At 28.8% G+C, this 15,815-nt stretch overlaps 1 protein-coding gene across 2 annotated transcripts in view; it reads right to left on the reverse strand.

Moving 5' to 3' along the window:
• Positions 1 to 15,815, reverse strand: part of LOC148230230 (Kv channel-interacting protein 4-like) — a 126,307-nt gene that overhangs the window by 100,365 nt on the left and 10,127 nt on the right. The window contains exons 1-2 of one of the 2 annotated variants that reach the window (XM_088198740.1): positions 7,093 to 7,184; positions 5,359 to 5,559 (exon numbers count right to left, since the gene is read on the reverse strand). In XM_088198740.1, the coding sequence (XP_088054866.1) occupies positions 5,359 to 5,365 (7 nt within the window). In that variant the 5' untranslated portion in view covers positions 5,366 to 5,559; positions 7,093 to 7,184. Of the gene's footprint in view, positions 1 to 5,358; positions 5,560 to 7,092; positions 7,185 to 15,373; positions 15,459 to 15,815 lie in introns of those variants that run through there. The other variant, XM_088198739.1, reaches the window with a different exon arrangement.

The following is a 15,815-nucleotide window of genomic DNA, read 5'->3' on the forward strand; positions in this document are numbered from 1 at the left end:
AAATATATTTTGCTATCGTACGTATTTATTCTCTACGTAAATATATTTTTTATATAAAATATGTACGATCTATTTAAAATGATTCATCACAATATGACGATGGAACTAGGAAAATTTACCGCCAGCAATTTACCGCATAAACAATTGATCGCTAGCATATTTTACGCTTATTTGTAATCAAATCAAGTATTAATAAATTAGGAAAAAAACGCGGTTGCCAATTTGTTGAAATCTTCTAGAACCGAGATTTTTGAGTCGATGTAACTTTTTTTCTTAAGGGCCCGCGGAAATTGCCCAAGGGAGTAACTTAAATCCCGGTGTAACGATAAGCGGCGCATTACGCGCAAAATATTTTTTTACGGTGCAAACAATTCTTGGTTTTGACTTAAAACGCTTTGATTGTTTACGTCTGAGAATATGAAATCAGTACTTGCTCGTAAATATAACTGTATATTAATCACCATTTATCACTGCACTAAATCAGGATGCTGAGTAATAATAAAATTAAAAAATGATGCATAAATTCTGTTTTTTGAATTGAAAGAAAATTTCTGAGATAACTATACATGAGGAAGTACAGGTTGTATCCGTAATTGTATTTTAATCCTACTGCTATTTTACTAGGAGCGTTGGAATACTCCATTCTCGACGTAGTAAATAATTTTATTAAAATAGTGGAGCAAAGTTTAACTTTAAAGAGATTAAATAGGAAGCTTATTTAAATTAATAAATATTAACAATTTATTTTTTTATAAATATTTCCTGAAATCAACGTGAAACTTTATATTGTAATTGAGTTATCTAGCCTTCGCGGCAAATATCCGTAAAATCTGATTAGCTATGTGTATTTAAAAAAAATTTAAATGCTTAGATTAAAAAATTTAATCTCATGTTTTAAAAACAAAAGTATTTTAAATCGACCCCGGGCAAAGCTGGGTGATACGGCTAGTAGAAAATAAAGCGAAAGAGCGAAGCTCTCAAACCAAATATTATTTTGGACGCTTTTCCATTTCGTCGTTTTCTGTGTACATTTTATGCTATCGCATAATACATGCGTATGCACGAAGAGACCGAGACTTTAATCAAATTCTAATACAGTTGTCAATCACTGCCGTCTGCCGTTTATTCTGCTCGACAAACATAAAAATGTAAACAGAATATCTCTACACATATACATGCATAAATCTATAGGTCAGTATGCTCAAAAGCGTCACAACAAATTTTCATTAAACCAGAAGATGTGACGTTTTATTAGTCGAGGGTGAAATCTGATTAATTCTGACGCGCCAATAAACGACATGGGTTGTAAATTTTAATTAATGGCTTTTTAATCTATTTTTTAATTAAACAAAATTTTATAATCGTAAAGTTGTTTATAATGAAGTATAAAAATGAATATGTTTATGAAACACTATGAGTTTTAAACGAACATCACCGGTAACATAACAATCGTCATAAATATGCTGACGAAATACTGATAAAAATAGATATAGAACTCATTGCGTATTTTTAGAGTAAATATTTATCTTAGATTTTTATTTTAGAATTGCGGGTGTTTTTTATGGTTTTCACATTGTAAACTTTTATTCTTTTCAATTTTTCGCTATTTAAATCAGATAAAATAGTTATTCATCTCCGTTAAAAATTAAGCTTATATTTATAATTACTATATGTTTAATAAAATAACTTGAAAATGCAATCAATGTTAACTGTTGTTTCTCAATCATTTTGATTGAGAAACAACAAAATGTACGGAATAATCAAATTTTAAATTAAATAATATTCATTAAAAAATTATACCTTTATGTTATGTTGATCCCTACATTAAATTATGAATGGAAAGGTAGTCGATGAACCTGACGATTAAAATATATCAGTGACGACCATTGTTATACATCGCAATTCGAAAATATATTAATTAAACGCCATTTCGAAACTACATATTCAAAAAATAAAACATGAACAAAAAAAATATTATATATTCAAAAAAATAAAACATGAACAAAAGAATTATCGTTGATTTCAAATTGTAAGACAAGATGGAGCACAATGGAAGATGATTAAGTAATTAATAAATATGTTAAAAAAACGTTTACTATCGCTTAATATCGGTAATAATATCGCATTCTAAAATGACGACATCGTTAAAACAGCTGATATATTATTTGTGTCTTCGAAGAAGATTTTACACTATAATATATATACTTTAATATGGTTTAAATCCCATATGGACCCAAATATTTTTTTGTGATTAATATATTATGCAAATTTCGATCGATCATCGCTGATTTTTCTAATCTCTCTTAAATAAAATCCAGCCAGTGTTATTAAAAAAATGTCATTGATATATTTATTGTGTTCAGACCTGCCGAGAATGGAAGGGAGGGGGACAAATTCCAGGGTTACGGCTCTGGAAAAAATCATAGCAAGAATATATGTATGAAAAAATAATAAAAACCAACCTCAACTAATGAATCTGAACTAAAATACAGTTGTTTGAGATGTGTGCACTGATATATTTCAGATATAAGTTCCTTCGGCTCTTTTATATATACAAAAAATAAAAGGAGCGGAACATTGCCTTCAAAAGCACCACTTTCTAGGTAGTACTTTCACAATAAACATTATTATTCAAAGGAACAGATTGTAGTTCTTTGACGCGACTTCGTTTGTGTTAAAATTTGTTTGCAAATTATTGTTGACTTTATTGCTTTATGAACGCTTAAGAAATATTAGACATGAGATGAAATATTCAGCATATATATAATAAATTAGTAGCAGTAAAATTAAGTATTCGATTGAATACCTAAAAAAGCTGAATTACATAAATTTAATGTTTTTTATAGATTGTATTATCAGTAATTTGACAACTAGATTTAATACAGCAAAATAATACATTTAGTTTCATGTGGTTATTCCTAAAAGAAAATCTAGAAAAAACAGTCTCCTGATATATCCCGAAAATATTTTTATAAATATGCTCATTACAATTAAACTACCGACATATTATCAGGTAAATATTATAAGTAGATATTTTTAATAATTTTTAATGCCTAATTAAAAATTTTCGCTTAAAATATGATTTCAGAAAATATGTCGCAACGTTAGCTACTTTTTATATTTCTTTGTAGCATAGAAAAGGTTAACTCGTACCTATTATTATTTATTCAAGAAATTGTATTACAATGTTAAAAATAAAAATTAATTAATTAATTAATTAATAACGGGAATTTCGCTAGAAATTTATTGAAAATCAAAAGAATAACAACAAATCATTTGATACGCTTCTTTGAACCCCAAATATTGAAGCAAGTTTAATTTTTAAAGGCGGTTACAAAAAATGGCTTCTGCAAAATGAACGCAATTTTCGGCTACATTGTAAAACCGCGGTTTTATTACATATGTAGAACACACATATATATATATATATATATATATATATATATATGTCAAACATAGTAATATAACTCCAAAGATTAAAACTGCATATTTTCACTACTTCAGGTGCCATATTGGCGATCAAGACAAATCATAGGCTTGAAAGTTATTGCCTTACTGCTAGTTTTGCAATGAAGATTAATGAAGTATTGCTGCTTCTCGTGTTTATAGGATAGCAGAGCAACACATGAACATTATAACATAATATAACATAACATAACATGGCCCTAGAGAACAGGGAATGAAAATATTAAATTTAAACCACTTGTAAATTCAGAGAAAGTTTTCTTTATGCTTTTTTCGTGAAAGCATTAAACAAAAATGACACTGGTTTTCAACATCTTATAAAAAATTCAGAAGCAAAGTTGAAGGAGGGAATTTTTGTTCTGTCGCAAATACGCAAAATATTACAGGATAAGCAGTTCGAAAACCACCTCACTAGTGTTCACTTACCGGCCTGTATCATTCAGAGCTGTAGTTGAAGGTTTTTTAGGTAAAAACTATGCTGATTTATTGAAACAGTTATTAGACTGTTACCAGAAAATGGGTGCAAGAATATCACTTAAAATTAATTTGCTCCATTCGCATTTTCAAATTTTTCCTGAAAATCTGGGAGCAGTAAGCGACGAATTGGTTGAGAGATTCCATCAAAATATGGCTATTATAGATAACCGTTTTCAAGGGAAATGGAATGCTAGTATGATGGCAGATTACTGCTGGTTCCTGCAAAGAGAACCTGGCGAAAATAAGATACTAAAATATATTAAGAAGCATTTTTAATTATGTTTTAACTGTTATTTATCTTTATACATTTGTGATCCTTTTTAATATAAACTATTTAATAGATATATAATACTACTTTTACTCCATATAAAATATCAATCAGGTACATATTTAATATATGGGTTCCATACAAACAATAATTTGACTGTAACTGTGATACATCATGGTCATCATGGTCGTATATTTTAATATAATTTTGTATGAGTTTGGGTGTTAAAAAATTGTAAACAATTTATTAAAACCTTCCAAGAAGTATGCATATTAGGCATGTACCCGCCTTCACTTATGCAGCGTTATAAAAAGGGCAATGGTAGTAAATCTTTTAAAAATATTCGTACAAATGTAATTTTATATAATAAAATATAATAAAAATAATTTGACACTAATAGCAAGTATAGAGAGTATGCCTAAAAGAGTACTCGAAATAATAAAAGAGAAATTTTGTGTTACTAGATATTATTTTTTTTAATTAAAAATGTGCAGAAATAAATTGTTTGTGTAAAAATATTGCTTTTACTATTTTAAATTACATAAAAGTGTGTAGAAATTACAAAAACACAAAAGATAATTTCTGGTCCAATTATTTTGTCACACTTCTGTATATCATATATCTCAATACCAGTTTTCCATCGAACTATACGTACATATGTATATGTGAATAACTGTATCTACTTATTTTTTATTTCAAGAATATAGAAGACTATCGTATAACACGGTTAATACGTTACGCCTTATAGGAATTCGTGTTAAGCGAGAATTTTCCTCGTTTAACACAGATGATACAAAATAAAGTTTTAAGGCGTATCGAAAACACTTTTCCTAAAACTGATATGAATTTAATCGAAGACCTCGTTTTTATTTTGTTTACATATATTTTTTGCCTCTTTAAATGAAGGTACTTGAAAATATCATTTATTTTCACACCAGCGTTCAACTGATCTGATAATGATTTCCTTTCCGGCCTTTTTTCCTTTACAACTTTATCCAATAAGATTTTATTATTTTTACGCGCTATACGAAAAAAGTCGTCGCAATGTCGTTAACGTGTTATATGTGAATATATAATATTTAAGATAACACATAATTAAGAATTACTAGTTTAAGAATTAAATATATTTAATTATATGCATAACTCACCCTTCATGGTTAGCTCTGGACTTTGCGGCGTTTGTAAATAAACGCTCCGGCCGCGTCGGATATGCGAAGGTGGGCCTTAAGCCGATTTGCGACAAATCGCCCCAATAACTCTCCGGCCGTCTGCGGGAAAACTCCAGCGGCGAGGAAAAATCGTGAATTTCCACAACAGGTTGTCACGTCGTCGATCCTCGGATTACCGCCCTACAACAACACGTATTCAAATCAACGCACGTCTCCTCCGTCGCGCGTCTTCGCATACACACTATGTACTTACAGGGTGGCCCAAAACGCCCTACGCATACTGCTTAGCTCAAATTTGCATTTTCTTATAAAAAAAATACTCTCTTATACTAAGGCAGGTTCGAATCGTGCTCAAAAAGTAATATTCAGCCTCGTAGGATGACGCAACCGTCTTATTAAGAATTAAAAATATTATTTAATTATAAAATTAACAAAAAACTTTTAATTAAAATTGTACATTAAAATATGACTCAAACTAATATTTTAATTTAATTAAGTTAGGTAAAATTTATATGCATTATATCATAATGTATATGAAAAACTAATTTAAGGCTCATAATTATTTATTATGTAAATTTGATTCTGTAAAACTGCGTAAATGATTAATACTGCATAAATTTAAATAAATGTTCAATAAGTTTTACAAAATAATGGATCAGGGATAATCGAGGCAGACGAAGTCACAAAAACTACCTAATGAAGAAAAATTTATATTCGTTTTGTTTAGAACCGTAATGCTTTGTCTTTCACTATTAATCCCACGAATACAATAAATTAGTTATAAATTCAACAAAATAATTATTTAAGAACCTTGTGTTTTTTTACGCTAATTTTTATTATTTAATTTTCATAAATTACAATCAATATCTCACTATTCTATAGTTCAATCAAAAAGTAAATATTTTAAATACTACGGGGACAATCAAAACATTTTTACCTTTAGTGTTTTGATTATAAGATTTAATATTTTCAATTATTTCTATATACTAAAATTTCCGTAACTCTTCAATTTATTCGCTCTTTATTTCTTTATTATTATTGTAAATTAATTTCTATAACAATACAGAAGTTATCTTAAAGCATAATTGCGCATTAACAATATTTAGACGATTTGAAAATGTGTCTTTTAATATTAATTAATATAAACTATTTTAAAACTACTTTTAAAGATACCTGCGATATTTTTTTAATAATAAAAATAAAATATGGTTATCGCATATTAAAATTAACACGAAATTACAGTCGTTATATCGTATTTGTAGTACAAAATATTTAATCACAAAAGTGAGAATTCGATTATAAAATATTATAGATAAATACCTAAAACTAAGTATTAGATAAATTCATAAACCTTAGTAACAGGCTATTTACATTACTAAATGAAATAAAATATATTAAAATAATACCAATAAAACACAAATTTAGACAATTCAACTAGGATCATAAAACATAATTAAGTATTCAAAAAGTTTTTTCACAAACTTTTACTAGTTACTGGTCCAAATAACATATGTTTAAATCTTAATCTAATGTTAATAATTTAATTAAAATGCTAGATAACTAAACATAAAGTTAAAACACTATAACGTTTATAATCATTCATCAAAATCTATCGAAGGAAACTTAAAAAAAACTACATATGTTTTTTTTATCCACCCTGTATTTGTACATACGTGTGAAAAATCTGCGTGTTGTTAAACATATCGATCAAACCTGATCTGAAGTGTTATTGTCGTCCGCGGGCCGCGCGCTTCGAAGCCCTGGCGCAATGTGCGGGCGCCCGGGCCGGCAGCTCGGCGGCCACTGAGCTCTCTATATTTAGCCCCTTCTCTCTACCCCAGCGGCTGCTAAACCGTGGGAAAACGCCATGGACCCCATAGGAAAACGGGGAAATAGGTGAAAATGTCCGGGCGCCCGTCTCGTCCGCATTTCTTCCGGTAATTGCGTTCAGAGTGACGGGATAATCCGGGAGCGCAAGACTAAGTATCTCACAATTTAGCGGGATTATTGTCGGAGCTAATCGAGAAAACTTGCTTCCCGTATTAAGATGAACGCGTTTTTGTCACTTCATATGCATAGGTAATAGACAAATCTAATAGTTTTTTTAGAAAAATATCAATAGAAACTCACAATAGTATTCAGTGCCGTTGCTGGAGTGGTTTGGCTCGGGGGGTTATTATTTTATTATTTTATCCCCCACTCATATTTTTTTTACAATTTTCTAAAACATCCATTAAGTCAAAATTTCTTAAATGTTATTGACGTAAATTTTCATGGCAGTAAAAATCGAATTTAATATACAGTCTAGGCCATAATAAAGGTGCACCCCTTAAAAGGGCGTGTAACTCTTTACAAGTGCATAATAGTTCATACTTCAACAGTAATTCTAAGAAGTATACAAAGGAATTTGTCGTGTTTAATTGCTTACTTGAGTTTTAAAAAAGGATTGCAGGTTTAGTTGCGTGATTTATTTATCGTTTTAACTTTTTTATTAAATAATTTGAAAAATGCAAATTAAATTTAGTTAACATAGCGAATATAATTTTATTGCATTCGCATATTGTTTATTATTGGTTGAAATGTCTAAAATTAGTAATCTGCCCAAGAAGATTGAATCTTGGTTCGTGAGTCTCTTAAAAATCGTCGAAAAATGTCTTTAAAGCTGTCCGTTGAAGTCTCTGAAGATGGCCATCGATTTATTCGCGAACGGTGAGAAGAAAGCTCAACAATATTAATAGGAAAGGTTATCTAACACAATTGCAAATTGAAAATTGAGCTGCGAGAAAAATTACAGATTGAGAAAATTTTCTCCGTCCACCTGCAAGTCATTAATTGACAGTATGCCAAAAATGGTTGCAGCTCTAATTAAAACAAAGGGTGAGCCTACTATATATTAAAAATAAGCATAAAATAAACACTTCATACAACCTCGATCGGTTCTTAAAAAAAGAAAACACATTTATTAGAGTGCCCCATTATTATTGCCAAGCCTGTATATATAATAGTATGTACATTGTTTATATTAATTTAAAGCACACAACTTGCGTTATGTTTATACTGTTTGTGGATTGACAATTGATATCAATATAATTGTTAATCTACTGCTGCAACACAAAGCTATATCCAGACTTAAATTTAAAATTTATCGCCCGCAATTCACCGCCAGCAATGAATGTGCCAATTGATCGCATAAACAATTTATAGCCTACAAATGATCGCTAGCATATTTTACCGTCTAGAAGCAATGATATACGAAATTATCTCTACTATTTATACATTTTTATCTCCATTCAGATATATTTTTATCTAAAAAAAAATCATGGAATATGCTTCACTAAACATATGTGTTAAATATTAGCAATAAATAATTTTGCAAAAATTGGGAAATAAAGCAATGTTATTTTTTTCTGTTACCAACTAAGAATCGGTTGTACTATACTATATTTGCGTTAACACAGTCAGTTTGAGAGCTATCCATTTCATAATTATTCATAATTGAGAAAGAGATGGCAAGTTTAGGTTTAGACCCCTACTATTAGCTTTATATCATTTTTTCTTTCTCAGTTTTCAATAATGCTGAAATAGATAGCTCTCGAACTGACTGTGTAAACGCATATATAGTATAAACAATACAATTATAATAAGAAATAATTAAAATGTGTTGACTAGAGAAGTACACAAAAAACTTTCAAATAATTAAAATACATAACACACATAATTTACTTTAAAAAAAATACAAAACAGGTTTTAGAATTTTTGCATATATTTTTCCAAATTGTTTGTAACTAAAAAGTTTAATTTACAGATTTTTAGAAAAGTCAGATTTTTTATTAAATAATTTAATGAGAGGGGGGGAGTTAAATATGCCACTGGGTACCAAACAATACCAATAAATGCGTCTGTTTATCTTTAATCCCATTTTAATAACAATAGTAATTAAATTTCCAATTCAAAGTGAAGGGGCAAAAGAAACTTTTACTAATTTTAACTTTAAATCCGATAGTTTTGAGTTGTTTTCCGTTTCAATTTCATTTTGTGTTGAGAAATTACTTATAAATAAATGCGTTTTTTCACAGCATCCGCAGTCCTTTGCAAACCTACTGTTAAACAGAACCTCGAATTTTCGATCTGTGGTAATAACTACAAATTATTAATATATCGTTTATAAATATTTTGTATATATACCTGCATTTAATTCTATATATAACACATTTCAATTTAAAATGAGCAATAAATTTATATAAATTATATTTATTGCCTTGCGATAAAATTGTAGTATATAAATTGTTTATGCAAACTGCTAGCAATTAATTGCTGGCGGTGAATTGCGTGCAATCATTTTTCAAGACCTTCATACAGTAACAATGTATACGCAGCAAATTGTTTTGTTATATAGTATAGACGTAGCTTTTCAGATAGGAAATCTAATCTCGGGATCTCCGGATCCCGGACGATTTACGATACCTATTAACAGGGTTTATCAGAGGGGCGGCTGCCCCGGGCCTCAGCTTGGTAATTCAATATGTTTAAAAAAATAGATCCCATATTAAATTTGATCATTTTTTAAATATTTGTGAACATTTATAAAACTCTAATAAACAAATACATAGCTCGAAAATTATAAGTAGATTTTATCAAAAAATATTGTTTTAGCAAAGTTGTCATGTGCTGGTCAATCAATAGTATTTATCGAAGTCAATAGTATTTATTGTGAAGAACATTATAAATAAAAACACAATTAAACATATAAATTGGGGCTTAGCATAATAAACAGAGAATTATGTTTTATCGAAAAATTCCCATAAAAAATCTTAGCTAAAAAAGAAGTAGAAAATATGCTTTTAAATTAAATGAATAAGCTCTCATATCCACAGTTTAGCCAAAAGTACTAATGCCATTACATCAAAGAAATCACATTTTTGTACCTGTAAAGCAACGTTGTAGATTTAAAAAGATAATATAGATAACTTAGTTAAAAATATAAAGCAACTTAATGATCATAAAAAAAATTGCAAACAAATATAAAATCACTACAGAATTTGAAATAAATTATCGATTAAAAGATTAAAAATCTACTGAAGAATATTTTAATTTCCACGTTTTTGACAAAACTAACAATTTAATTTTTTTTTTAAAATGGACTTAAATTGGCATTTTTTAATTTTTATCGAAATTTGGTGAAGTGGATCAATAAAATATAGTTTTTAAGGCAAAATTATTGATAGAGAAATATTAAAATGAATAATGTGATGAAATTCTGAAAGAACCAATACTGCTGAAGTTTATTTACAAATCCAATTTTAAACTAAGTACGAAACCGATTAAATTACTTAAAGGAAATTATCGACATGGGATTCATAAATATATTACGGTACATAGCGGTTTTGCTTCGATTTTTCAGCTTTGTCTGAGAGTGTAACAGAAGGTGAAAGATTAATTAGTGTTCTGAAAAGAATTGAAAAATTCTGCGATCGACAATGAATCAAGAACGACTTAATGGACTGGTAACCCTCAGCATATATTACCAGGTAGCGCGTATTTTAGACTATTCTAAAATAAAAACCGAATTTGTAAACGGAAAGCACGCAAATCTATGAAATAATTAAATTTTATAATCAAATAAATTTTAGAAACCATTGATTTTATTATCTTGTCCATAGTTTTTATTGTAAATTTTCAAATTCCTTAAATGTTTGATTCGTATATATAATTACTGAAGAAACTCCTGGAAAAGAGTAATGAACGCTCGGTTATATTTTTATTGATCGAAATCTATTTAGAGTTGAATGAAGCATATCTAAACCAAATGTTAACCAGTAGAAGAGAGCAAGAAACAATTATCACTTCTCAGAAGGCAAAAAGCAATTGATGGCATTTTAATAATTGAAAAATAACTCCAGTAGATATGTATTTTATTTTAACACCTGATCGATTATGAGTGAATTGTAAATTAAAACGGATTACGAAAAAAGCAAGACTGATTAAAATATTTTAATTTCTGTAAAAATATAAGTAAATATAAACAAAGGATATAGTGATAGAAAAGCATCGGAATATCTCTAGTGCTATATCTTCTTGACTGCCGATCACGATCGAGATGAAACAGATAATCTCTTATCGCCTTTCAGACTCGTTTAAAATGGCGTAGAATATTATATAAATGTAATTAAAGAGACGCGAAAGAATAAATAACCTGAAAATGTAAATTTAAAAATAAACGAAATATAGATTTTATTTTAAAGTAGCATTATATGACTATAAATTATTGTTAAAGGCGGATCATGACGTAACAAATCCTTTTTTATGATAATTTAATTCAAATTAAATTAGTGAACGTTTTAATAAAATTTGCATTTCACTTTCATATACATTTACACCCAAGAAAAATATTTTATAATTTACTTTACTCTTTTATATCTTTATAGCTTTCAGTAGTTGTCTTCCTTTTGGTGCTGTCATTTTTAGCCCCATTGTATTTGTTTTATGTTATAATCACCTCCTGCTATAAATCGATTTCCAAAGGTGTTATAGAATTGTATATACATACTAGTCTGTTTGTATTTTATGATTTGGTGGACTATAAATAGCTGTGATAGTTATGGGTCTTTATGCTAGTGGCTTGGATATGTTCACTATCATATTAATCTAGTTCGTAATGTTTTAATGTATCTGTTCGATTAGTATGATATATAAAATCTGTTGATATTTTATAAATGTTTTTATTTCTTGCTCATGATTTAGCAAGCCATTGGCGTTCCAATATAGTCTGAGGAGTTTGGTCATTTTAATATTTTGGTGACGAATGCGGTTAATATAATCATCATATTATTTATACTTTTTATGAGTTCTGACATCATATTTCATAGTTATTTTTCACCTCCCCTCCCCTCTCCTTCAAATTACGCCTCTGTTTTTTCCAATCATCCATCTGCCTGAGTTCATTCCCGTTTCTGGCCCTCTGTACTCCTCTGCTATCTGATTTTATATTCTTGTTCCGAGACATCTCTGGCGAATCACATATATGGATGTAGGTGAGTCAATTGCATGACTTATTAGTCCCACCGATGGAATATGTTTACGCCTTAAAGTGAAACTACGAGGTAGCCACTTTCAAAAATTGTTTTTTCGAATGATACACGCATTGTCTATTGCGCACTTTTTACGCATAAAAGGGTCGTTTTTCCGGGTGCTTACAAGTGATTAACGTCTCATGACGGATGTACTAACAGGTGGTGCGTAAAATCTCCAATTATCACGCAATTGCTCAACACTAAGTTATCTCTTTTATTGTTAAGCCTTTTGTTGAGACGAGTTGGTATTTCCTTTTCGTAATGTTTGAAATGTTCATTTGAATGCCCTCAGGGTTGGAATATATTCTTCATATTAAAATGAAAGTACAGAGATTTTAATTTTAATTTCAATGTACATGTTTTTATGATTGTTTTTTTATAAATTGTGTATGATTTTTGTTAAAATCATTTTTATAATTGTTCACAGCTCTTTGTCAATTTTATGCTTAAACTGTGTTATAATGAAATTTATATTTCTCTCACAAATAAAATAATACACAATTTATCCATAATGATTTTAAACAATAATGAATTATGAATTTTCTCAAAATTAAATTTTACATTTATTCTGTATAACGAGATTTTTTTCTAAAACGATTAGAAAATTTGATTTATTTTTTAAATTATACGCTCGTTGTCGTTGTCCTATTGTTACTTTTTTCTAATCACTGCTTATGTTTTTGAAATTATTATTTATACTATTGAATTTCTAGCATTGACTAAATATTTAATGTACATTTTTTCATTGCTTGATTTTAATATATTTTTTAATTTGTAGTACATTTTAAATTTTCAGTGTTTGCGTTATGATTATGGTCCTCAAATATTCGAATATTGAATAAATAATTTCTGAAGTATTCTAATATATTTGTAATTTAATTAGTCATTAATTACTTTCATAATCGTTAAATTTTTTCAATTGCATAAAACATGCATAACACAATGCTGTGCAAATTATTGATCAGTGAAGCTGTCAAAATTTATTATTTCAGATACTTTTTAATCAGGGACGTATTTTAGAGAATGTGAAAATTTATAACGGATATATTAGGAGTGACTTTCGGCAAATATAAAGAATGCTGCTTGTATTGCTTTTATATGTATACGATTTGCGATTGTATTTCGGTCAATTATTAGAAATGTATAATAAATATAGATTAAAAAAATAATTTTATCGAAGAAAATGTAATGAATTTTGGCATGGCACTAATCATACAAATTGTTTTATTTTAAGATTTTTTCAAATTTAATATGAGATAGTATAAACGAATATTCGTCTAGTTAAAAATCGGGCGAATAATTAAAATAATCGAATATTCGATTAAGAACCCTAGTTATGATTACATATTTTAGTAGAAAAAGTAATGTTTTCTCTACAAAATCATTACAAAAATATATTTATTATAAACTGTTTTAAAAAAAAATTTGTTGCTTGCCAAACTAGTTTATATTGCTATTTATCGGTACAAAATACAATTTTTGTTTAAAAAAAACTGTACGAGCTAAATTTCATTAAAAATAAATTATATCATTAAATCACTATAGCAAAAATACAAATAAACACTACCGAAATAATAGTGACTTTAACAATAGATAATATATTTACATAATTTTGTACCGAGAACAAAACAAGTACCGAGAATTTTTATTAAAAATATTTTACTTTCTTTATTTAAAAAAGCACATTATTATAATATAAAGGGCGAAATACAGATTTAAAGCAAGTAAATGTATACTGTATATATTAAAGCGATTGAATATATACAGTATATATATATAATAATATTAAACATTAGGGATTTAACAATAAACTGAATATAAAAAAAATAGTATGTAGGTTTTTCAAGAGTGTTCATGTAAAATATTTTTTTTTTGTATTAAGCTTTACAATAAATAACTTTTAAAATTACTCGTATTACGTTGGTATAATTTGGCTTTATAATTTTTTTTAATTAATATTCCATATACGATTAAAAATTGAATTTAATACTTTTTCGCAAGAGTGAACCGTTGCGCGTTATGACGACTCTCGGTGGATCGAATCGCTCACGCGCTTTGTCCTCGAATTAAACACGTACGAGCTATTAGTCTAAGTACATAAACACAAAACCGACATTTTATCATTTGCGCATCAGACTATTTAGAAAGCTGAAAATACGGACTTTAATTAAAAAACCCCGGCGTTCAAGCGCATCGCTTCGAAGTTTCGTCGGACTGAAAACTTCTACCGTACTCTTTATACGCGTATGTTTTTTTTTCTATGTTTTCCCACTACTCCGCTTCGTTAGTCTCGAAACTTTTAATTGCGTTTATTTACTAGGGTTCGTCGTATAGCGTAAACTGTAAACCGCACGTAGCATTGTTGTATTTCACATTCAATATGTGATGGAAGTCTCGTGTTTTATAGCAACAATGGGCCGCGAAATCCTTTGTTCGGCTCATACGTGCCAAATTGCGAATATCGGTAAACAGTTAAAGCTCGCTATATAAATATATATACATTGCACATTTATCTGCAGGAGACGCGAAGGAAACGAAAATCGCGGTGATTAACGAGCGCGCGGTTAACGGACCGCGAAACGGATATGCCTCTTTAACTTTTATTTAACTCCATTTTGTCGAATTTCAGTTTAAATTTTCAACTGTAATTAACTCTAATAACGGACTTAATCTCTTAATTATTAATAGTGTATTGTTAAATACCAATCAAAATAATTAGAGAGCATTTAAAATATTCCGAAACTACCGCCACCTGTTGGCAATTTTCCGAATTTTGAATAATATCACGGTTCGCAACTCGGCTAAAAGCGTCAAGTTGGCGTATTAATTTTATAAATTGCTAGTGTCGCTGAAATGTATTAGTGTTTGGAAACTTTTGGCAGATTCCATTTGAATTTATAAAGTTTTAAGCGCTCGACTCGTACCTTTCACAGTCGAAAATCTATTTTTGATGCTTTTGAAAAGTCTCCACGTGAATGAGTCCCTTCTGCGTCTTCGCTGGTGTTCTTCCTGTAATTAAAAAAATATTTTCCATTAAATAAATTTACGTTTAAAATAATCATATACCGTTCTCGCCGATTCGTAAAGTTTTTAGAATTAAATTAAATTAAATATAAATATATATTCAAGATTGATTATATTCCATTGTGCATTTATAAGACAAATTTTCTTAATGCGAAATATTTTCCCTTCTATTCCGGAAATTACAATATACCAGGAAATGAGAATCACTAGTTATAACTTAACTCGGATATTAAACCGAACTTGAATGGTTCTGGTCGTGAATGTATTTTTTATTTTCCAGTCGTTTATGACTAGTATCATACCCTTTGAAAAATCAACAGTATAAATTAACCGAAACTTATT

The sequence above is a fragment of the Plectrocnemia conspersa genome, unplaced genomic scaffold, assembly GCF_051122295.1.
Source record: "Plectrocnemia conspersa isolate PC_06_02 unplaced genomic scaffold, ASM5112229v1 ptg000011l, whole genome shotgun sequence".
NCBI classification, from domain to species: domain Eukaryota; kingdom Metazoa; phylum Arthropoda; class Insecta; order Trichoptera; family Polycentropodidae; genus Plectrocnemia; species Plectrocnemia conspersa.